We start from the raw sequence: 21,209 nt of genomic DNA, 5'->3' as shown, positions 1-21,209 counted from the left end.
TGCCGTCGCTATGAAGATTTGTAGTCCTGATGATTGTCAAATTGAAGGGCAGTGTACCGTGTGTTGGGGCTGGGCGCTTCGAGATAGTACGATACTACTAAAATGGATCGCGTCTCGTAGAACTTGCGCGCCGCTTTCTTTCTTTGATCATGCAAAACACGCTTGTGCATAAATTTTCTCTTCTTTACAGCTGTCCAGGATGCCATCAGAACAGCGCTTATCAGGCAAAATCATGTTGAAGGCCAGAATTTCTGGACCTCCAGTATACAAGCACGAGCGCGATTGCAAGTGTGGCATCCCAATGGCTGGCCACAGCGAAACTTCAACTATCACCTCGAGATCACGCAAGGTCGCAATCTTCTGTGACAAAATCTTCGCACTACCACGGCGTCCGAGTGATTCTCCGGAGCCTCGCGGCCGCCGGCATTTAGGCAGAACCAAGACACGAGGCATGACCACGCTTCAAGTCTACAGAATTCTTTGTTGCAATTTATCCATCTGCTGTGCTTCTGCGTCGACCTCGCGTTGATAGTCGTGCGGCGCGACCGCATATGGAGGTAAAGAAGGTGGCATCCGATGCTTAGAGGAGTTCTGGCCCTGCAGCGCCGCAAGGCTGGTCGTTTCTGGAGGGGGTACTCACCCAAAGGCGTGTTTTTACGCCCAGAGTCGTCCAAGAGTTGTGGGATGCCGGTTGGCCAGTCTGATGGAAGTCCAATCTGAGCTGGTGGGATCATCGTTTCAACGACCCTCCATAGCGCTTGTGACATTCTCATGATTATCTTGTCCCCGTCTAGACGGTATGTCCATGGGGTTCCTGGCTCCGTCTTCCTATGGTAACTCTTAATCAAGGATTGTTCTCACAGGCATACCCCGTCTAGTCTTCTCTGATCCCGCAACTCGCATAGCATAGATCCGCATTGGGAGACATGTCCGATACATAAGAAGCCCCGGCCAGGGTGATTGCTCGGGCTTCTCCCTCTTCCATACCGCACAGACAGTTCTCGAGGCCATCATGGTGGCTCTGTTCAAGGACTCGCCCGAGTATGAGGCGCGCAAGAAGGCGACCTTCACGCCACCAAACATCACCATCAAGGACGTCCACGCTGCCGTTCCTAAGCATCTCTTCCAGCGCAGCACCTCCAAGGCAGTCTTCTACGTTGTCCGGCACCTCTCGATCGCTGTGGCACTCTTTGTCTTTGCGACAAAGATCGATTCGATCGTCCACCATGTTGCAGCGAGCTATGAGCTTCCCAGCAGGGCTGTCACGGCACTGAGCTACGCAATGTGGTCGTTCTACTGGTTGTGGGAGAGTGTGACGTTTACGGGCGTTTGGACTCTTGGTACGTTCGATGAACCTCACTGGTGGCTCGTATTAACCATTAACGCCTTGCTTCCAGGGCACGAGGTCAGTCCATATGCCGTCGACTTCGGCGAGCGCTGACGATAGTTCAGTGTGGCCATGACGCTCTGGCCGGGAGCAACATGGCCAACGCGGTTCTCGGCATGATAATGCACACCTTCATGCTGACCCCGTACTACGCCTGGCGTGCGACGCATCGCTCCCATCACGTACGTGCTTCCTTTGGCTCGAAGAACACAACTCAACGCTGTGATGTTTCCACCTTAGAAAGGTACCAATAGTTTGGCCCGAGACGAGACCTACCACCCGCCCAGCCGCGAGGACTTCCACTTGCCTGAGGAGCACATCGCGAGGCCGATGGACTATCATGAGCTCGTCGAGGAGACACCGCTGTACACCCTCTACAAGATGCTCATCCGGCAGTTCTTGTGGGTATTTCATTACATATGGGGATATGTTGTTGGCGTTTGATGTTGACGTTGATTATCTTTCGCAGAGGTTTCCAACTCTATCTGATGTAGGCTTCCGCTTCCCAGAGTTGTGTTTACAGATCCGATGCTGAGCGGTGTTCTTGTGCAGCCACAACCGCAAGGGCAACCCGAAGTACCCGCCTTGGACTAGCGTGAGTCTCTTGTGTGCTTGCTGCCCGATGGGATTGTGCTCAGTCTGGGATAATGTAGCACTACAATCCAAATGCGCAGCTTTTCCGCCCGGAAGAACGTACGTGAAGCGCTCGGCTGTGAATCATGTATCGGTCTGACGATTTCGCAGGCCACCTCATTGCTATATCGGATGTTGCAATGGCGATCATGGTGGGCCTACTTGGCCTTTGGATCCACACCACCAGCTTCAACAACGTTTGGAGGCTGTACTTCGTCCCGTGGCTCGTAAGCTTTCTATTGTCTCCTTCAGGTTCTGGCGTTGACTTGGTCCTATTACTAGTTCGCGCACAGCTGGTAAGTGGAGGAGGAGCATTTCCACCGACCTGTATAAGATTTCTGAGATAATTGCAGGATCGTTACAATCACGTACCTGCAGCACAGTGACCCGACGGTACCGTATTACCGCGTGCGTGCCTTATATTAACGAATCATACAGTGACGGACTGACAGAAATTCGTTTATAGAACCAGTGGACATTCCTTCGGGGCGCGCTGGCGACCGTGGACAGGCCTATGTTTGGCTGGGTTGGACGGTTCTTCTGGCACGGTGTAAGCTATCCTGAGCGAGACACACCAGTCGGGATGTTGAGGTCAAATTCTATCACAGATCGCTCATGACCATGTGGCGCACCACTTCTTCGTAACGGTGCCATTCTGTGCGTTCTTTTCATTTCTTCTAGGTTTGGCAACGAGATAGCTGACAATCATTCTCCCCTTGTCAGACAACCTGCCTCAGGTGACAGAGGCCATCAAGCCTGTGCTCGGCGAATACTATTACTATGACACGACGGTATGCCATTTAATCGTACATGCTGCTATTTCCGTGCTAGAACTCTGCTCTGCAGCCTACGTTCTACGCTCTGTGGCGCTCATTTACGCAGTGCAAGTTCATCGAGTCCAAGGGCGACATCGTCTTCTTCAAGAACCAGCAGGGCAAGGCCGTGCGCGAGGATATCACGGATGGGTCGCACGTAGCACCCCCCGCGCCCGCGCTGCAGGAGGAGAAAATCGACGTGCTGTCCAACTGACTGATTCGAACCGGTGGATGGAGGATAGCGGATTCTCCGGAGCGGTGCGCGTAAGAACAGTGTAGTCCCGTTGTTGTCATCGTTGTGTAGAATTTATCAGATGCTCTTACTTTGTTCCCTGGCAGTATGCTTACAGAATTGCGTGATGTCAAGTACTGTAGGAAGGCCTCGAGAACCAAGATCGCGAATCGGAGAGAAAACTATCTGCGCATGTTGCAGACGGTGTCGAAGTCGGATTCTCGGCGGTGGTGGTCCAAGAATTCCCTTCACATGCGCATCCGCCCGGCGCTCGTACTCAACGAGGTCCCGAGTCGTCGAACGTCGGTCTCTGTCCTTATTGACGACACATGCCCACAAAAGGTACGCAAGTCTTTCGACTGCCAGGTGCCACCATGAGATGTACATTCGGAAGCACAGGTAATATGTAATGTTCACTGCTTCCGAGAATCCGCCGCATGCACCCAAGAGCGCGTCATTGAGGCTTTGCCCCTGGCAATGCCTTGTTGGCATAGGGCCGTGGTTAGGACATCTATAGCCTTCGGTGGTCTCCGAGGATCTGACGGACTTTCGCCTGGCGGTAGTACCTGCAGCGCTCTGGAAACCCACCAGGCACTCACACTTTGCCGTAGCTTGCGTCGAGCCCGCTGGCTTCCTGCCCGTCAAACAATGCCTGCTTGAGGTCTTGCCCGTGCTTCAACAGGTATCCCGCCGCACAATCCGCATGGCACACATTTTTCAAAGGGAGCATTTGTTTTTCTCTTCGTCCGTCGAACCTGACGCGAGCACGTCGTGCAAATACTCAATCTTCTCGGTATGGCGTTTGATCGTATCTGAGCGGTGATTGCGCTGCACTGCCTCGTTACCAAGCGCTTTTTGTGCGGATTTTATGTACTTCTCGAACCGGCGACGTTCATAGCGTGTACGCCTCGACAACTTCCTGCGCTTCGTCGCTGAAAGCAAGATAGTGTCAACTTTGTTTAACGTTTAGGAATGGTTAGAGAAACGACCTACGGAGTCTCGAAGCTCCAGGAGAACGGCTTGGGAGCGAGCTATGGAAAGGTCAGAAAGCGTCCAAGTGATGGCATAGTTTGGGGATGATGATGAACAAGTTGGGAAGGCTGGGACGATTCGTAGGCAGTAGTGAGGCGATTGATGTTTTGACGCACCTTTTCGCAGGTCAGCTCATGTGCGCAATATAGGGAAAGAAGGACGTGCATACTGGAGCAGAAAGTCAGGCGGCGGGAGATCTGCCAGATTGTGGGCAGATCAGCAAAGGCAGGTGACAAATTTGTGTTCACAGACACATTCATCGTCGTGCCGGACATTAGCCAACTTGGACTTCCTGGAGGCAATAAGCCAGAGCTGATGAGGTGGAAAAGTTGCATGTATTTATGTACTGTTCACGTCATGCGAATTGCTATCGAACGAGATGGGGAGTAAAGTATGATGGTAGAAAAGACAGAATTGTGGCAACCAGGCTAAGCAGACATGAAACGTACTTATTCCGGTGCTTTCTCGCCCTCCTCCATCCCTTTAACACGGTACTTCTTACGGAGGAAATCGAGAGCCGACTTGTCGTGCTGCTTTCGCATGAGCCCCCGCGCACGGACGTCGGAGTCATACTCCGTGCCAACGAGTTTCATGTTTATCAGAGCTGGATAGGAGGCTCTCCCGTCTTCACCGACCCAATCGAAGTCAATGAGCGTTGCCCTGACTTTAGTCTTGCCTTCGCCGTCGCCTTCAACAATCATAATATTTGTATCGCGGAGATCACCGAACACGAGCTTGAGATCATGCAAGATCTCTAAAGCTCCTTTGATGTCCTCGAATACGCTGTTTGGAAGGCTGTTTCGGGGATAGTCGCACATCCGCTTTCCATACACGCGCTCCATGACGACCATTTCTCGTCCACCGATCACGGGTACGCCGGTGTATAGCTTCGGCGCGTAGTTTTTGTCCGCCAGCATCCTATGCGCATCCTTGTTGTACGTGACTGGAAACTTGACCACCGTCTCCACCGCTGATGATGATCCTTCGTGCGTGTAGTCGGCAAGGAAGAGCGGACGCATGTTCGGTTCATCTCGTTCCAATACAATTGCCCTGTTCTCTCGGCTTAGCTTCGATTTGAACTTCAACGCCGGCATCGGAAAGTTCGGGGAAGGAACGGCGGATGGACGAGGTAAGTGCCACGTCTCGTTTTCAGGTGGGCCGTCGCCAGCGGTCGCTTTCTCGAGACGGTGAAATTCGATCCCAAGCTCGCGCGCACAGCCTTTCAGTGCCGAAACAATCAAGGCCAGCTTGGTGATCGTCTCGTCGTCGTCGTCACCATCGTGAATCTCGAAATGAAGGATTTTGTCCACAAGGATCTTCTCCAGGCATACCGCTATGGAAACTTCGAGCACGGTGCCCGCGATGCCGAGAATAATATAGGGGAACTTGGTGTTTTTGAATTTCTCCTATTCGACCGCTACGTCAGCGAGCAAGAAACCCACAGAGAAGAATACCTGCGGACCTTGAGGCCGAATAAGCTTTTCGCATACCAGTAAGTGCCCTGAAGGGTCGGATTGCCGCCCACCCCATATTCATTCTTAAGCTCCAGGACGAGATAGTACTTCCAGACAGCATCCGCTAATCTCGTGCCCCTCGAAATCTTTCCCTTGTTCTTGCTATCATTCTCACCTTTGTTCTTCTTGCTCGAACTTCCTTTCTCTGTCTCCGGTTCCTCTGCATCCTCGTTGACCTTCTGCTCCTCAAGGTCGTCCAATCCAAAAATACATTCACAAAATGGTCTCACTGCGGATGCCCACCGATCCCATTCCTTCTGATAAAAGACGCGCGATTTGGTGAAATACCTCGCGGATGCGTTGAATAATTCGCTGTCGAGTCGGACGAATCCATCAGGTAATTCTCCTTCATTGACTTTCGGCATCCGAGCCTGCTTGATTTGCAAATCAAGCGTCTCGAATTGATGTTGCAAAGCAGCCAAGGCCGGATGATAGAGCGCCACAGGCAGGCCATATTGACCGTCATCTTTCAAAGCCCGGCCGTCGAATAAGAGTTTGTGCATCTTCGCAATGTCTGCGGGACTATTAACGGAGACGCTCCCGAGTTTTTCGACAGTCGAAAGGTATTCATTGCGACCTGAAATCAGATTAGAACTCCGTCAGTTGGACGATGATGCAGCGAGCTTACGCTGTATTGCAGGAAGCTCCGTAGGAAAATCTCTAGCCTCCTCGATTTCGGCAGTGGTTTGCACTGCAGCAACGGACGGGCTAGGTAATCCTGTGCTGATCGTTTTCTTGAAACCTGCACGATGACATCAGGGTGTTTGGTGAGAACGACAGTTCAATGTGACGTACGCTTGGTCAATGGTGATACCTCATCACGGCCCTCATCCATTTCTGCATCATCAACCAGATCCTTCCTCTTTCTCTTCGACGTCTGATTCTCTGCCTCTTTGTCGATTCGCGCCACAAGAAGGGGGAGCTTGGCACTACGCGGTAACCCGCCAAGAGAAAGCTCGTCGCTGCAGCGTTCCTCGCCTTTGTCTGTAATATTGTCGCAGAGGCGTCCGAGTTCATTGTCATTGTCATTAAGGAGCTGGGAGAGCCTTCCTCTGTCCCGCTGGTTGAGCAATTCCTTCGGCTGGTGCAGGCATTAGCGAACGCGATAGGTGGGAATACATTGGTGACAAACCTTCCATAAGGTGACATCTGATGTTGAAACTTTCTGGTCTTTAGCGACCTCGTCAACAATATCGTTTATGGTTGCCTCTTCAGGATTGATGGATACCCGAAGGACATTTGGGTGGAGGAATGGGTCACTGCCATCTTTGAAGAAGTCAACAATAGCAACAGGTATATTCAAAGTTGTCGTCATAACGAACAGCGAGTGGATGGTGATAAGGGCATCGAGTCGAGCGATTTGTACATATTTGCAGGTATTTGCATTTTCTGGTTGCCGCTACGAGAAGCGCCGGCTATCGCCGGCGGCACACCTTGCGACAGAAGGTGACACCGCAGACATGAAGGCATTTGTTCCCATTGCAAATGCTCTGAAAATGTGTTCTAGAGTGTGACCTATGCAATGCTATGCTTTAATCAGGCAACTTCATTTCCCAAAAAGGCAATCAATTACAATTTAGTGTCATTTAATAACAAGAACAAATGCTTTCATGTCTGCGGTGTGACGAGCCATGGTACAGTATACAACCGGTCCTTTAAACAGCACTACTCGTTTAAACACCTGGCCATAAATTTGAGGTGGAGTCGTTATCAACGAGGTCCCTCGAACGTCGGCCTCTGTCCTTATTGACGACACATGCCGACAAAAGGCACGCAAGTCTTTCGGCTGCCAGGCGCCACCATGAGATGTACATTGGGATGAACAGGTAATATTTAACACCTCATCGCTTCCGGGAACCCGCCTATGCACCAAAGAGTGCGTCATTGAGGCTTTGCCCCTGGCAAGGCCTTGTTGGCGTAACGCCATAGTTAAGACATCTATAGCCTTCGACAAGGTCTCCGAGGATCTGATGGGCTTTCGCTGGCGGAAGTACCTGCAGCGCTTTGCCGTAGCTTGGGTCGAGTTCGCCAGCTTCCTGCCCGTCAAACAATGCCTTCCTGAGCTCTTGTCTATCATTCGAGCAGGTATCCCGCCGCACGGTTTGCGAGGCACAAACTTTCAAAGCGAGGAGATCTATTTTCTCTTCGTCCGTCGGGTCTGACAGCGAGCACGTCGTGCAAATACTCAATCTCCTCGGTATGGCGTTTGACCGTTTGCGCTGCACTGCCTCGTTATCAAGCGCTTTTTGTGCGGAGTTTATGTACTTCTCGAGCCCGGCAACGTTCATAGCGTGCATGCCATCGGCAACCTCCCGCGCTTCTGCGCTGCGAGTAAGATAGTGTCAACATGCGCGATCGACGTCTGAGATTGGGGAGAAAAACGACCTACGGAGCCTTAGGTGCCATGAGAACGGCTTGGGAAGCGAGTCGAGGAAGTCAGAGAGCGTCCAAAACGGGCGCTTAGTTTGTGGGCGATGATGAACAAGTTGGGAAGGCTGGGACGGTTCGTAGGAGTAGTGAAACGATCGCTGTTTCGATGCATTTTTTCGCAGATCAGCTCATGTGCGCAATATAGGGAAAGAAGAACATGCATACTGGATCAGAAAGTCAGGCGGCGGGAGATCTGGTTGTGGGCAGACCTCTTGAACCAAGGAACGACTCGCGATCGTCATCTGGGATATTCGACTCTTAAAGTGTCTTTCAATCAAAACAATTATCGGATGAGCTCACAGTTATGGGACGGTAAACAGACTGGCCACCCGGGAAGGATCATTTCTTACTTTTCCATGCTTGCTTTGGAAGCCCATGAACAACACCTGCAGAGCCTAGAGTGACTGCTTTCTGACAGACAATTGCGTAGTCGAACGAGGTAAGCTTTTTTTCCCTTCTGGCATCTTCATGTTATTGACGGTGTAGAAGAGCCTCTGTATCGCCGCGATTTGGTGCTGAAAGATGGTGCATTAGACGCATCATATCCCCGCTGTACTCTTTAGTGTTAAATGTTCAGAGGACGTTCTGAGAAAAGCGCATAAGAGATTGAAGGGGAACCATAAAGTCCATAAACTAGACTTTGAATGCGTCAGGCATGTCAGTTGAAGCTGATTTCCCGTATCGCTTATGAGCTGGTGTCACAGCTTTCGTGATAGATTGGATAACTAGAATTCGCGGCGTGAGTGTCGTTCATCCACCGTCATTCACGGAAGCTCACCTTACCATTTACAAAAACTTTATGGTCATTCAAAGTATGTATACAACGGCGGTTCAAGGCCCGACGGTTAACAATTTCACTTCACTTAGTCACTTATCCCTTACAAAAGTTACTTGTGGTTCACTTGAACCTTATTTTGGCAGCACAAGTGAAATTGTCGACGTCGGGCGCTTATTCTCGCTTGTCTTCACTTATGCTCACTTATGCTCACTTGACACTTCCTGCATGTTGCCCACTGAGCAAGTGAGTACAAGTGACCAAAAGTGAACCCAAAGTGAACCCCTGCAAGTCTCAGTGACCCCAACAAGGCCCCCGCCAGGCAAAATAGGCATCAGCAGTCGCGGTAAATCCTCTAGATTTGCCCCTCTCCAGCCCTTCTGTTAACTGGCTGATTCATTATGCATCGGCCACATTGAACTCAGACAGCTACTATGTAAATACTCCAAGGCTGTGTTATGCACCTACCTAGCCCGCCATCACCGTCAAACTGCCCAGTTTTCTGCTCGCCGCCTCGGCATGTTTACATGCCTCGTGATGCGCCGACGCTGATGTACAGTTACGTAGCCTTTGGCGATGATTCGTCTCGCGGTGGCCTGACTGTAATGTGAGTGTTCATGACCCATCGCAGTGATAACTCACATCGCGAGCTAGACTGGTGACCGGAGCGAGGTCGAAAGGGTGGCAGGGCTGGAAGTGCCAGCGGAAGAAGCCTTGAACAAGCCGGTGCGTGTGTGTCTGCATGGTGTGCTACAGGAGAACAAGTGCTCAATATAGAGGATAAATCCAACTCTATGCAGCCATAAGTGAGCGTACGCGCTGTCAAGTGACGATACGTGAGTGTAAGTGATGATACGCGCAGGATACGCGAGCATAAGTGACCATAAGTGACCATAAGTGAGAGAACGTGAGGGAAGCTAAATGAGCGAAAGCGAATGGAATCACCACATGTACTATATAGTAGTGTTGCCGGTGGCATGTGGACCTCAATGAGAGATGGCGCGAGCTGGCATTAATCATTGATCGGATGCTATGATGGAGGGTGATAGGATGATGATGCCAATCGCAAGAAGATGCTCAGGAACACTGACTTGCGTTCCGGTGGCGCGGGTGTTAAGGCGATAGGCAAGGAGGACATCTTGAAGTCTGGGTATGAATCGCGCAGCTTACCGTGCAGCTAGACAATCTCAACCACCATATGAGTCAAGGCGATATGTCACTACAATGACGGCTTGATGTAATGGAAAGCCCTGATGTGACAGAGCGGAGGACAGCTGGAAATGCACGTAAATGCTGCCTCGAGGCTGTGTGTGTCATACTCGCGATCGGTCTGCTGCCATAATGGACGACGAGGAATCGAGAACGAAGTGAGGGAGGGCAACATGTAGCAAGGAAGAGCAGTGCGAGGAGCAGCGAGGTACAATAAGCTACAAGTGAACGAGTGAAGCGTGGGAAAAACCCCAAGTGAACCCAAGTGAGCCCTCTACGAGTTTGGTGGCAGCAAGCTACGATAAGTGAACAAAGTGAGCCAAATAAGTAACTTTATATTGCCTCGGCCCGTTGTGGCGGCCACGCGTGGTCGGGCGCTTGTACTGTCTGAACACACCTTGATTGCTACATCTGAGCTCGACATCCTACTCTGATCTCCCCTCTTCCACACGCATCCACCGAAATGTCTTCTCTTGCTGGTGCGCTGGACCCGCCCTCGGCACTGCAAGAAACCAAGTATCAGCCACCCTTGGACGACGTCGCAATGGGTGAACCAGCGCTGGGCTCCGAGAATGGCCACACAGACGTTACCGTCAAGGACGAGGACATGCACGACCTTTTCGGTGAGGCTGAAGATAACGACGTGCACGTTGTCACACACGACGAGTGAGTACGCAGTACTATGTTCCGTTTCATGCATAACATTCCTCTAGGGTCGCGACCCCGGCATCGTCGGAGCATGCCGAACACCTTGATGGCTTGTCTTCACCAGAAAGAAGGCATAGGGAGGCTATGGAGTATGCGGAAGAGGACGAAGAGGGCGGCGAGCCGATAGTTGAACAGGTCCTCGAGGCGAACGCTGCCATTCCCAACATACCTGTCCCACGAAGCTCGGATGGAAATGTGAGTTGTTGTCTGATTAGGTTTCAATGTTGTCGAACCTTATCGTACTTTAGTATTGGGTGATTCGCATGCCTAATTTCGTCAAGGTTGATTCAAAACCTTTCCATCCCGACACCTACATTGGTCCTGAGCAAGAGGACGAAGAAGCGCAGCAAGCCGAGAGCGTGCGTGAGAAGAGCATGACTATCAAGCTCAAGGTCGAGAATACCGTGCGATGGCGATGGGTGAAAGACAAGAATGGCCAGGACGTGAGTCGCATGCGGGTGTGGTGGGCTCATCTAATGGTCATTCATTTGCTTACAAACAGAGGAGGCAATCAAACAGCCGGATAGTTCGTTGGTCTGACGGGACTCTCAGCCTGCAATTGGGCAAGGAGCTCTTTGACATCACACAGACAATCGACACTTCCGGTGCCATTCCACGCCAATCTTTCGGCAGCAGCCAACAGCCTTCGCAGACCGCCATCCCGTCCTCGCAGACCACACCCGGCAAGTCGCAGGGCCTCACCTACCTCGTCGCACAGCACAAGCGCGCCGAGATCCTGCAGTGCGAGGCGCTCATCACTGGCTACATGTCGTTGCGCCCGACGGGCATGCAGTCCGAGACGCACCGCATGCTCGTGCGTGCGGTAGGACAGAAGCACAACAAAGTCGCGCGGCTGCGCATGGCTCCGGACCCGACGATGGACCCGGAGCGCGAGAAGCTCGAGCTGATGCGCCAGGCGGCGCGCAAACCTCGCAAGCCGCGCGGCGAGGACGACGGGCTTGGCGGTCCGCGCAGGAGGCGGACAGGCTATACGAGGAAGCGCTCGGGGGAAGATATGTGGTCGGAAGACGAGGAAGAGGGCGTGTTTGGTGGACGGTCGGAGGATGAGTATGGCGAGGAGGGTGCGAGTGGGAGGGTTGGGAGGAAGCGGAAGGCAGGTGGTCATGAGGAGAGCAGCAAGAAGGGGCCTGGGGAGTACCAGACGGACGATTTCCTTGTTGCCGACTCAGACGAGGAAGTCGACGCTTACGGTGAGTCAGATGAAGAGGCCAATAGACGGAAGAGCACGCGGCGCAGCCGGGTGGAGGAAGAAGAAGGCGAAGAAGATGACCTGGAGAGGCTCGAGGCGCAGCTCAACCGCCAGGAAGAGGAGGAGCGCAAGCGAAAAAGGGTATCGAGTGGGAAGTCGCAGGAAGAAGGTGCTGTGGACGAGGGACGAGGAGAGGAGGGCATGGACGTGGAAAGCGAGGAGGAGGACGATGAGTTTGGGGTGCGCCGTCGTACCACATCCGGCGGGCGTAAGAGGAGGGCTGTCGGGTTCGACGAGGAAGAGGAGTAGTGTTGTGCTACAGATGTACTAACGCTACATAGGGACGATTCATTACTGACTTAAATACTCTGCAATACACCGTACTCGTCCCACCGGCCGACTGGCTGAATTTCCTTCACGACGTCTTGATTCTCCTTGTTTCCATGCAGAATGTTGCGTAAGGTGAAGATGGCATGTTCTTTCAAATCTGCACATTCAAGACAGCATTCAACAGCATGTTCCATTCTATCTGAATGATAAGAATTCGACTTACATGGGTTCTGATCATCTATGACGCAGAGGTTCATCACGACAGGGATACCTCCAGCTTCACGCACGCGATCCTGCACGTCCCTATTCTCCGAGCAGAGGATGCCGAGTAGCCGGACGAGGTCGCGCTTGACGTATGAGAAGCCTGCAGCTGCGGACGGATGAGCTTCAGCGGCGGTGTCCTGTGCAGTCGCCCCAGGAGGCAGAGGGCGCTGCACTACTTTGCCAAAGGTGATCCGAGGAACGAATACATCTATTAACCGTAAAATTTCTTACGATGATTGTAAGCGCTCGTATACAGCGGAGGTGGATTGCAAGGATGACACACCAACGATGCTTTCTGGCAGTCCTTCGCCGCCGGTCGAGCGCTCTTGCGTCAAGTGATTCTTCACCCTGCCAGTATACGACATAGCCTGCTCTGATTGCGCCCTGTCAGCTGATGAGCCGACAGGGGCACCGGCGAGTTCCTCAGCGTGCAATGCGAGTGATATCAGGCATTGTGTAACTAGCACCAGAGCCTCGCAGACTTTCGGCAGCAACAAGTCCAGTTCCTGAGGTGGTTTGGGTGCAGCTGCTTCGCCACCACAACCCGCATCCTTATCTCCATCGGTATCGACTTTTGGACCCATCGCTTTGCGGATAGTCCGTTGAACATATGCCGATAGGGCGAAGAATTCGTCAGTAAGCATGCGGAGGAGATCGTTCCGAACGAGCTGATCTGTCGCATTTAATGGGCTATTTGAGCCGGGACGTTGTAGATGGGAATCAAGAAGCTTGAGTAGGGTAGTTTGGTGCGGAGTCACAATCTCGTCCTCTCTGGAAATGTTCGTGGTCGATGGACGTCGTTAAAATTCATCTCGTGAGGTAGAATCGATCAGAGCTGCTCACAAAGCGATCGTTGTATAGAGGGCTGGGATGAGCCCGCCTTCCGCCATGAGAGAGAACACCTCGTATCTGACGGAGACAGAGGTTAGCAGGCCATAAATAGCAAAGGAAGCAGTCAGTATACCCTACGTCGAAGGCATGGGCCCCGTCTGTGGCCTCTTCAGCATCTACCAGAGAGTTGATACGGTCGAGCACACAGATGCATAGGCGAGGGCCTCTCGGACTGCGGATCAACATTTCCCTTATATGTGTCGATGAGGGATAAGTTACTATAAAGATGCAAGCATGACGTACAGACGTTCCCTGTTTCCATGGATGCAATTCAAGATGAATATGAACGTGGAGGAGGCAGTTCGCATGTCAGGGGAAGCAAAGAGGCGCCTGTGATTGTGTTAGAAGGACATGGATGCACTAATGTTAGAGATCGTACAGGAGGATGAGCTGTTCTTCCGGTAGCGACAAGTACATCTTCCAGATATTTTGTAAAAGAGGCTCGTTGCCTGTCACCAGATTTGACAATGCTTGTACCAGCATTCGACTGCTTGCAATGGCTGTGACTGAGTTCAGTCGCAATAGGTATGAGCAGAGCGGACGACGGACATGCCGGCTCTTGCAAGGCTGCGTAAGACGTGTATCGATACGCCATCGCACGGATGGTAGGTTCGTTCTCACTGTGTGGGTTCCTCAGTGGCGTCCATAAGGACCTACGAGGCGAACACGGACAATACTCTCTGTTGATTATGTGGTTCCGCAGCCACTAGATTCCGGGTGAATTTAGCAAGGCTCTGTGAGAGCGTAGCAAGCTGTGTCGTCGATATTATATCCTCATCCGCGTGTAGCTCCGCAGACGTCTTCCACAATTCCTGGACGAGCTTCCGCAGCGAAGGGTTGGTCTCGCCTACAACATGTCTAGATGACTTCAACGCTCACTCAGCAGATGGAATACATCAAGCACGCACCGGTAACTCTGATCCTTCGCAAGTAACACTGAACATTTATTCAAAGCATCGGTCAGATCAAGGATAGATTGCACGGAGTCGCGGTCAAAAGTCCGAAGAACATCGTGCACCCGCCGAATGAGAGGATCGACAATTCCATCTGTCTCCAAGACGCCCTGAGGCTGATGCGACATAAGCAAGAAGAGGCCCCAGAAGACTGCAGCGCTGTTTGAGTTCTATGTTGACTAGTCACAATTCCTTGAGCGCGAGAGCAAAGAGTGGAGATGAAGCTTTGAAGGTGAAGCGCTGAAGTCTCGAGAACGCAGACGCAGGCAGACGCGCATCTTTCCTTCGGACTACCATGTCGAAATTAGATACTGCGTCTGAACTGAACATATCGCTTGAGCCTCATCTCCTCGAGGCATTGCGGAAGCTACCTCCTACGCTGATTCCGTCGCTTTCCTCGCAATTGAGCGCCGTTCTTAATGCCGACAATTCTGAGGCATCTGCATCGTCTCGCACGATCCCATACCCACTGCTCGCGTCAATCTCTTCCTGGGCGCGCTCTGCTGACGGCGAAAGGGCTCTAAGAGAGAACGACCCTCCTCTCCAGCCCAGTGACTACAGTATGGTATCGCTGCTGGCCGGTACGCGCACCTCTCCCGACCGTAAATTCCCTTCCGTGCAAACTGCATCTACTCCGCATGAACAAGCGCAGCGAGATCTCAGCGACAGGCGTATGGTTACTGCAGTTATCAATGCGCTGCTGAGCATAGGGGGCGCTGGCGTAGCAACATGGTGGGCGGCAGGAAGACTAGCTTGGAAGGACGAGTGGGTAGGTTCTAAAGCCTTTTCTCAATGTGTGCTGTGTCTGTGACCACGCACCAGAAAGTCCTCCTGGCCTTGTTTGTTGCCATCGTGGTTGCGACTTCAGAGGCTATTCTATACATGATATGGGATGCTCGTCGCACGCAACGTCTAGCAGGCCGCTCATGGACGGTGTCGAATGGACCTGCCAAGCTCAAGAAAGAGGAAGTCGGCCAGGATTCACAGCAGTCGAAAACAGTCGCCAGTTCTACTGGGACATCCACTTCTCTCAATGCTGAGAAAAGTGCATTACGCGAGCGTAACGCCAAAACAGCCCCAGAAGCCTTGGAGCAGTAAGAAGGGCAAGGCTTTGCGCAACTGCGCTATCGGAGTCTGCGATCGATACTTCTTCTCGTTCCATACCCTCATTCCGCGCTTGTGGCCTGTCAAGTTTGATGTGATTTCGACATTTTAGGTGCACATGTTACACTGTTTTGGACGCGGTGCTCAGCGCAGCTCGCAAAAATTTATTTCGCCGTTCTGGCTACAGGATTCAACGACGATGAACTATGCGCTGCCACATGGCACGGAATGCAACGCTTTCTCCAGTTTTTCTGCTATGATTGCGTGAACGTCGCTCGTTAGGTGCATGTCGTCCAGCCAAATTGGACCACCTTCTTCAAATATATCCTCCTCTTCAAATCCATACTCATCAGGAGCGTCGAGGATCGCAGATATCACTGCGTTGGCTGAGAACAAGAAGACGGACGCATTCTTGCTTTCTTGTGCGAATAACCTGGCCCGCTCGTTCAGTAGCTCATTCCACATCAGGTATTGTTTAGATATGTCGGTGGACAGGATCGTAGCTGCATGACACCACAATATATGAGGTTAGCTATAGGTGGCTAGCAGAACGATACGAACCTGCTGGAGAGCGCTCGTTCGGTGGGACGTCAATGAGGAGAAAGTTGCGAGCGCCAGCTTTCACGTAGAGCTCGTCCAGACCATTTGCGAAAAGACTGTCTACAATATCTTCCAGGTCTGACGGGTCGGCTTGTCTACGGTCAAGCCATTGATCAGCGTCGCAAAATATCTATGATATGTTCCTACATACCCGCAATCATTAGTTCCTACCCAGAGGACTGGATGGAAGTGAGCATTGATCGTCTAAAAAGCTTCGAGATGACCAACCCACCATATAGCGATTTATTTGCGTCCAAAGGCGGTTTCGAATCTGGCGTCTTCTTCTTAGGATATTGCTCAAAGAACCTCTCAAGCTGGCATTCGAGGTCATCTTCGACAGTGCTGCCAGCTACCGAGTAGCAAGAAGCATTCAGACGGGACTTCCCGTCTTGCATCTTTGATTATTCACAGCCGATAGAATGTGTCCAAGCTATATTGCTGATAATTTAGCAAAGAGGATGCAGAGAAGTCTCCACACGTACCCATGTCTTGCAGCCGCTATAGTATGTGGTTGAGTCACCGCTGAAAAACAAGACGGTCAGGACCTTTGGCCGCTATATGCAGGGTTCCGTAACCATGCGCATGATATTGTAGCGACACATTTGGTATCAACTGTCAAACATCACATGCATCCTTAGCAGTTGCTACAAAGTCGATTGTTGCAGATCACAGCACTCGGGCTGCCATTATAGGATCATCGCAACATGACATGCACAGGGCACTCTCCCTTTAGCTGAGTGACATTGCGCCACAGGTCATATCACCCGGGTTGCTGGATGTAAAACGTTTGAAGTGTGTCGCACCCTCTCAAATGGTTGGAGTCAAATGTGCCACCACAGTAGGTACCAATGTTGCCCAAACATGCAGGACTCAACAGACGACTCACAAGGCTATTAAATCTGTTATCGTGTCCAGTCCTTGCCAATGAAGACTGGTGGAATAGAATGGAAGCATGCACAGCTCTTACACATTTGGAATGCTTCAGAATAAGAGCAATTCATCTTTCAGAGAACTCACCTTTCTCGTTTTTTGTAGAATCTCCGACCTTTGTGTGGGTGTGCTCAGCAACTTCAGGACATTGCAGTACGTTTTGATCAGGTTTCTGTTTCTTAGGATGATGGTTCGCTTCCTCCTCAGTATAAAGTGTATGTTTCATGTCGTTATCATGCGGGCCAAACAGTTGCGCCGTGCCGCTGGTGCACAAGGAGGGGCACAGCGTATTCGCGATCGTATATCAATCGCGTTCACGTGCATATCGCGTGACCGTTCACGAAGTTTGGGCAAAGTTCAACCACTTCGTTTGACGAACATTGACGTTGAACGCTACCGTTGAGCGCTGAGCTCGTAATACAGTGAGTCTTGCTTCTTGGCCGTGTTTGAACCTTGCCACTCAGACAGATTCTGCATTCAGCAAACAGAGGAGAAATCACAGAGCAGGCCAGCCTCGATGCAATGACATATTCTCACTACTGTATTAATAAAGGATCACGGCGTATATACCTGATATGCTTTATAGTAGGCTTATGATTCGAAACTTGTCTCGCACCTGTTTGACTTCTTGTAACCGCTGATCAACTTTCTGAGGTTCAACAAACGCCATCGATATTTGAAGATCTCGTTTCATTTCTTCGATGGACGTTGTGGAGGAAAGCAAAACATGAGACAATCTGTTCCGCATCTGTTATCCAAGCATCTTCTTCGACGTTATCGACTTGCGTGCTCTGTTGGAGTCGGCTCGTGAGTAATGGACGGTGGATGGTGTTTCGTCACGATGGGTGGAGGACTTATCCGTACTCCTCGCTGGCACGTCGCATAACGGGAAGTACATGCATACTATACGCCAACGAAATGTTACCGGTAGCCGTCTGGCTCGGAAATCGTACAATTACCATTCACCGCCGGCTCTGGCTTCAAAGCAAGTTGGGCGCATCGTCGTATCATCCTTGTTCAACATACTAGCATTATCGCATATGCAACCACAACATCAATGATACTTTACCGCGAGTGCACTAGGCATAGCATAAGAGCTTCGTTAGGGCGTGAAACGGTAAATGGAGCTGGTCACGACTCACGACTCGCAAATGCGCAGCGGACCCAGCTCACCCCCACTCCACATTCCCATAAAAGGAAATGATATGTTCTGTGTAAATTCAATCAAAATGTGTTCGGTCCATCCATGCACCTCAAGCCACCTTAAACTGCCTCTACTGTTATTTCCAGATAATATTGATGAGTCTAATGCATAAGCACATCTATATTTACCTTCTGTCATGAGGGGAGTGGGTGTGTTGATACTCACTGATGATATTCATAACGGACATTATTGGCTTAAAATAATTTATGATATATATTACTAGAAACACAATCATCGTGGTCACTTAGCTTAGTGGCTACCACCGCGATTTCATTTTGTATGTCGCAAGTTCGAACCTGGTCAGTTTCAGCTACTTTTCACTTTCTTTTCGCCAGACGATCGTGGAAGTTCACATTTGTCTGCCCTAAACTTGTCATGTGCCGGGTCGTTTGCAATGGCTATTTCACCTTTTTGCCTCTTATCATTTCAAATCTGTACATTATCGTGCACAAATAACTGGTATTACCATAAGTGGAAATGTGGAGTGGGGGTGAGCAAGGGTCGCTCAAATGCGCCGCCTGCCCGGGTTCGGTCAAGCGCTCACTGTTTTCGTCCGATCTCTTTCGCCTTGAACTTGCAAGGAGGCTCTCCGTTTCGAGCTTTTCTAGCTGTTCCCCTCTTTGCGAGCTGCGCCGTCGATACTACAGCAACGACTTTCTCGATGTGTCGCAGCAACATCATGGATTGGACCGGCGAGCTGTGAAGCGCATCGTTGAGCCATCATGCAGCCACACGAATCCGCGACTATGATGTGTTTTTTCAGCTACGTCTGTTAGCTATGCAGATGGACGTAGCGGAGCTCCTAGCAGGACTCAGTCGCCCTCAGTTCGCCAGTCCCCGGAGGCTGACAAGTCGCTGACATCCTGACGTTCGTGGTCAGCCCCAGTCAGCCGCACCCCCATACATTAAAACAGCGTCTCTCCATACATTACGCTCTTACACCATAGCACCCACTTTCATAGACATCACCATCGTACTAACCCCTCACTATGCGATTCCCTAGGCTCTCTCACATCTTCCACCGTCGCGCCAGGTCGGACGGCGATACCTACTTCCATCCAGTTGCTCCCTTGGCCCCACGGCCCCGATCTGCTAACGGTCTCGACGAGCTGGTTCTCGCCACGGCCCATGGCACCGAGGTATTCGCTCCATATATCCCGGCAATACCTATGTCAATCGCTCGCTTCCCCATCGATCCGGCGCCCGTCCCCAGCGAGGATAGCTTCTCACCGCTCAGTGAGCTCACTCAACGTATTCGGGAGCTTGAAGCTGCCCTCGAGTTCCAGTATAAATCCAATAGGCGTGTCCCCGCACTTGAAAGTGCCCTTCAGACCGAACGCACTGCCCTTCAAGCCACTCAGGAAACACTGGAGAAGGCAGTCGCAGAAGTCTCCTCTCTTCGCGCTCATCTCATCCAGACTCAACGGGCTCTGCATGTTGCTATCGCTCGCGGTGGGGCGGACGATCGCGTCCAAGTCCTTGCAGCAGAGAACACGGCACTCACCGCCGAGCGCCTCCGCCACCGCAAATTCATTGAGCTCATGATCGCCGTAGGCGCTCACAAGCCGGTGCTCGCTCAAGCGTACAGCGCACTGGATCAAGGTGCCGAACCGGAGGCCGCACTGGTAACTGCGATCAAGGAGGCGGTTTCAAATCCAGACAGTGTGTGGGCGGCGTTGCTCGAGCCAGTGATCGGGCCCAGGACCCCGGCAGATTACGAAGCACAGATAAGGTGCATACTGACTGCGAGAAAGGATGCGAGAAACTGGAGGAAAAGGGCGAAGTTCTGGAAGGGGAAGGCAAAAAAGGATACGAGTAGCGCAGACCTGGTAACCCCGTCGCCGTCGGATATCTCATCCATCGTAGAAGAGCTACCCGACGCTCGCAAGCGCGCCCTAAAGGAACTAATTGAGCGCAGAGGTATCCAGTTGAATGCATCACTGGCGGATCCTGACGACAATCGGGAACCTACTCGGCCTTTCTTGGTTGCAGCTGCTCAGCCATCGCTTCCTTCGGCTCTGGAAACTCTGGCGTCCTCTCTGGTCTCTTCTATGGCAGACATCGACGAAGCACTCGCAGCTGCACCACCCGTCCAAAGCGAGTCTACTGCTCAGGTTTCTGCTTCTTCCTCTTCGTCTGCTTACCCGAACCTTCCACCACTGGCGAGTGAGCGGTTCCGTGCCAGTCATTCGATGCAGTCTCAGCGCTCCTCTGCATCGTTCCCGATCTCTGCCTCGTTCTCTCGGTATGTTGCAGGAATTAGCCGGGCGAGTATGAGCGCGTCGGTGTCTGGGTCTAGCGCAACAAGTGACATCTCAGCAAGGTCTAAACGTGCGCGCATCGAGGTCGTCGCAATCAGCCAAAACCAATGTGCGAAGGATTGTGATGCTTCTCAAGAACCAGCACGGCCTGTACAGGAGCATGTTGATCCTATATTATCGTCTTTCGCGCGGCTTCCGTATATCGAGGAGGAATCTTCAGGCACCACATCTCCTGCAGCGTTCTCATCGGCTCCGTCGGCTTCATCGTCTGCTTCATCTGCGCCAATCCCTTTCTCTCGCTCGTCAAGTCCCACGCCCCAGCGTCCGGCACGTCCGGAAACGGAAGACAGCTCAGACGGAGAGCTCGTAATCGTCATGCAGAGCGACGCTGTCCGCACACCGCTCAAGCCGCGTTCGGTGCCAACGCCGCAAACCTCTCCGAGCAGCCGTAGCCCGGACAGGTCACGCCTGCCCGTACTGAAGAAGGCGATCCGACGGCTGTCGATTTCGCGTCCCGTGCTCGTCGACACGACGAACGCGGCAACGTACATATTCGCAACTGCGAAGGTGCCCAAGGAGGCGAAGAAGAAGGAGCTCGTGAAGAAGGCGAAGCCGACGGGCGAGCAGGCGAAGGCTACGGCTGGGACACCGGCAGCGTCGCCTCCGCGTCCGACCAAGATTCCTATGGGAAGACGTATTCAGCAGATGCCTGGCGACTTAGCGAGAC

At 52.0% G+C, this 21,209-nt stretch overlaps 10 protein-coding genes across 10 annotated transcripts; 5 read left to right on the top strand and 5 right to left on the bottom strand.

Moving 5' to 3' along the window:
• The first annotated feature begins 893 nt into the window (after nt 1-893).
• Nucleotides 894-3,172, top strand: LAESUDRAFT_745453 (uncharacterized protein). The gene is made up of 14 exons (XM_040911373.1): nt 894-1,340; nt 1,398-1,405; nt 1,453-1,569; nt 1,628-1,788; nt 1,857-1,877; nt 1,940-1,982; nt 2,041-2,080; nt 2,132-2,247; nt 2,303-2,316; nt 2,374-2,428; nt 2,487-2,570; nt 2,629-2,677; nt 2,744-2,811; nt 2,867-3,172. Exons 1-14 carry the CDS (start codon nt 1,013-1,015, stop codon nt 3,047-3,049), a joined length of 1,287 nt encoding a protein of 428 aa, XP_040759069.1. The 5' UTR covers nt 894-1,012; the 3' UTR covers nt 3,050-3,172.
• Nucleotides 3,173-3,820: 648 nt separating this feature from the next.
• LAESUDRAFT_485264 (uncharacterized protein) lies at nt 3,821-4,481 on the bottom strand. Its single transcript, XM_040902646.1, has 3 exons — nt 4,269-4,481; nt 4,061-4,215; nt 3,821-3,999 (listed from the first exon to the last, which is right to left on the bottom strand). Exons 1-3 carry the CDS (start codon nt 4,432-4,434, stop codon nt 3,934-3,936), a joined length of 387 nt encoding a protein of 128 aa, XP_040759068.1. The 5' UTR covers nt 4,435-4,481; the 3' UTR covers nt 3,821-3,933.
• A 142-nt stretch (nt 4,482-4,623) lies between these two features.
• Nucleotides 4,624-5,651, bottom strand: LAESUDRAFT_633402 (uncharacterized protein; the record flags this gene model as incomplete). Its single annotated transcript, XM_040903425.1, has 2 exons — nt 4,624-5,484; nt 5,538-5,651. Coding segments are annotated over 2 exons (975 nt in total), but the record flags the coding sequence as incomplete, so codon positions are not given.
• Nucleotides 5,652-7,279: 1,628 nt separating this feature from the next.
• Nucleotides 7,280-7,941, bottom strand: LAESUDRAFT_485300 (uncharacterized protein). Its single transcript, XM_040902647.1, has one exon. It carries the CDS (start codon nt 7,908-7,910, stop codon nt 7,476-7,478), a length of 435 nt encoding a protein of 144 aa, XP_040759066.1. The 5' UTR covers nt 7,911-7,941; the 3' UTR covers nt 7,280-7,475.
• Nucleotides 7,942-8,881: 940 nt separating this feature from the next.
• Nucleotides 8,882-9,595, top strand: LAESUDRAFT_731314 (uncharacterized protein; the record flags this gene model as incomplete). The annotated part of the gene is made up of 2 exons (XM_040910022.1): nt 8,882-9,004; nt 9,473-9,595. Coding segments are annotated over 2 exons (246 nt in total), but the record flags the coding sequence as incomplete, so codon positions are not given.
• Nucleotides 9,596-10,393: 798 nt separating this feature from the next.
• Nucleotides 10,394-12,347, top strand: LAESUDRAFT_731312 (Leo1-domain-containing protein). Its single transcript, XM_040910021.1, has 4 exons — nt 10,394-10,693; nt 10,741-10,930; nt 10,984-11,178; nt 11,238-12,347. The coding sequence occupies exons 1-4, from the start codon at nt 10,491-10,493 to the stop codon at nt 12,252-12,254; spliced, it is 1,605 nt and encodes a 534-aa protein (XP_040759064.1). The 5' UTR covers nt 10,394-10,490; the 3' UTR covers nt 12,255-12,347.
• On the bottom strand, nt 12,305-14,511 carry LAESUDRAFT_664148 (uncharacterized protein; the record flags this gene model as incomplete). Its single annotated transcript, XM_040905099.1, has 10 exons — nt 12,305-12,432; nt 12,499-12,765; nt 12,823-13,310; nt 13,383-13,448; nt 13,504-13,620; nt 13,674-13,760; nt 13,810-13,930; nt 13,980-14,046; nt 14,099-14,304; nt 14,346-14,511. The coding sequence occupies 10 exons, from the start codon at nt 14,509-14,511 to the stop codon at nt 12,305-12,307; spliced, it is 1,713 nt and encodes a 570-aa protein (XP_040759063.1).
• Nucleotides 14,512-14,678: 167 nt separating this feature from the next.
• Nucleotides 14,679-15,481, top strand: LAESUDRAFT_664130 (uncharacterized protein; the record flags this gene model as incomplete). Its single annotated transcript, XM_040905096.1, has 2 exons — nt 14,679-15,152; nt 15,206-15,481. The coding sequence occupies 2 exons, from the start codon at nt 14,679-14,681 to the stop codon at nt 15,479-15,481; spliced, it is 750 nt and encodes a 249-aa protein (XP_040759062.1).
• Nucleotides 15,482-15,691: 210 nt separating this feature from the next.
• LAESUDRAFT_664193 (carbohydrate esterase family 16 protein) lies at nt 15,692-16,482 on the bottom strand (the record flags this gene model as incomplete). Its single annotated transcript, XM_040905102.1, has 4 exons — nt 15,692-15,990; nt 16,049-16,182; nt 16,239-16,266; nt 16,320-16,482. 4 exons carry the CDS (start codon nt 16,480-16,482, stop codon nt 15,692-15,694), a joined length of 624 nt encoding a protein of 207 aa, XP_040759061.1.
• A 3,280-nt stretch (nt 16,483-19,762) lies between these two features.
• On the top strand, nt 19,763-20,131 carry LAESUDRAFT_617051 (uncharacterized protein; the record flags this gene model as incomplete). The annotated part of the gene is made up of 1 exon (XM_040903227.1): nt 19,763-20,131. A coding segment is annotated over one exon (369 nt), but the record flags the coding sequence as incomplete, so codon positions are not given.
• Nucleotides 20,132-21,209: the final 1,078 nt, after the last annotated feature.

This window comes from Laetiporus sulphureus (genome assembly GCF_001632365.1).
Source record: "Laetiporus sulphureus 93-53 unplaced genomic scaffold LAESUscaffold_62, whole genome shotgun sequence".
Lineage (NCBI taxonomy): Eukaryota > Fungi > Basidiomycota > Agaricomycetes > Polyporales > Laetiporaceae > Laetiporus > Laetiporus sulphureus.
Note: the sequence above shows the minus strand (reverse complement) of the source record. Positions and strands in the feature narration are given on the sequence as shown.

Coding starts and splice junctions, on each gene's coding strand:
- LAESUDRAFT_745453 (XM_040911373.1), top strand. CDS start 1,013: ATGGTGGCTCTGTTCAAGGACTCGCCCGAGTATGAGGCGCGCAAGAAG. Junction 1,789..1,856: donor ATGCTCATCCGGCAGTTCTT/GTGGGTATTTCA, acceptor TATCTTTCGCAG/AGGTTTCCAACTCTATCTGA. Junction 2,429..2,486: donor CGACGGTACCGTATTACCGC/GTGCGTGCCTTA, acceptor ATTCGTTTATAG/AACCAGTGGACATTCCTTCG.
- LAESUDRAFT_485264 (XM_040902646.1), bottom strand. CDS start 4,434: ATGCAACTTTTCCACCTCATCAGCTCTGGCTTATTGCCTCCAGGAAGT. Junction 4,216..4,268: donor CCGCCTGACTTTCTGCTCCA/GTATGCACGTCC, acceptor ACCTGCGAAAAG/GTGCGTCAAAACATCAATCG. Junction 4,000..4,060: donor TCCTGGAGCTTCGAGACTCC/GTAGGTCGTTTC, acceptor TCTTGCTTTCAG/CGACGAAGCGCAGGAAGTTG.
- LAESUDRAFT_485300 (XM_040902647.1), bottom strand. CDS start 7,910: ATGCACGCTATGAACGTTGCCGGGCTCGAGAAGTACATAAACTCCGCA.
- LAESUDRAFT_731312 (XM_040910021.1), top strand. CDS start 10,491: ATGTCTTCTCTTGCTGGTGCGCTGGACCCGCCCTCGGCACTGCAAGAA. Junction 10,694..10,740: donor CACGTTGTCACACACGACGA/GTGAGTACGCAG, acceptor ACATTCCTCTAG/GGTCGCGACCCCGGCATCGT. Junction 11,179..11,237: donor AAGACAAGAATGGCCAGGAC/GTGAGTCGCATG, acceptor GCTTACAAACAG/AGGAGGCAATCAAACAGCCG.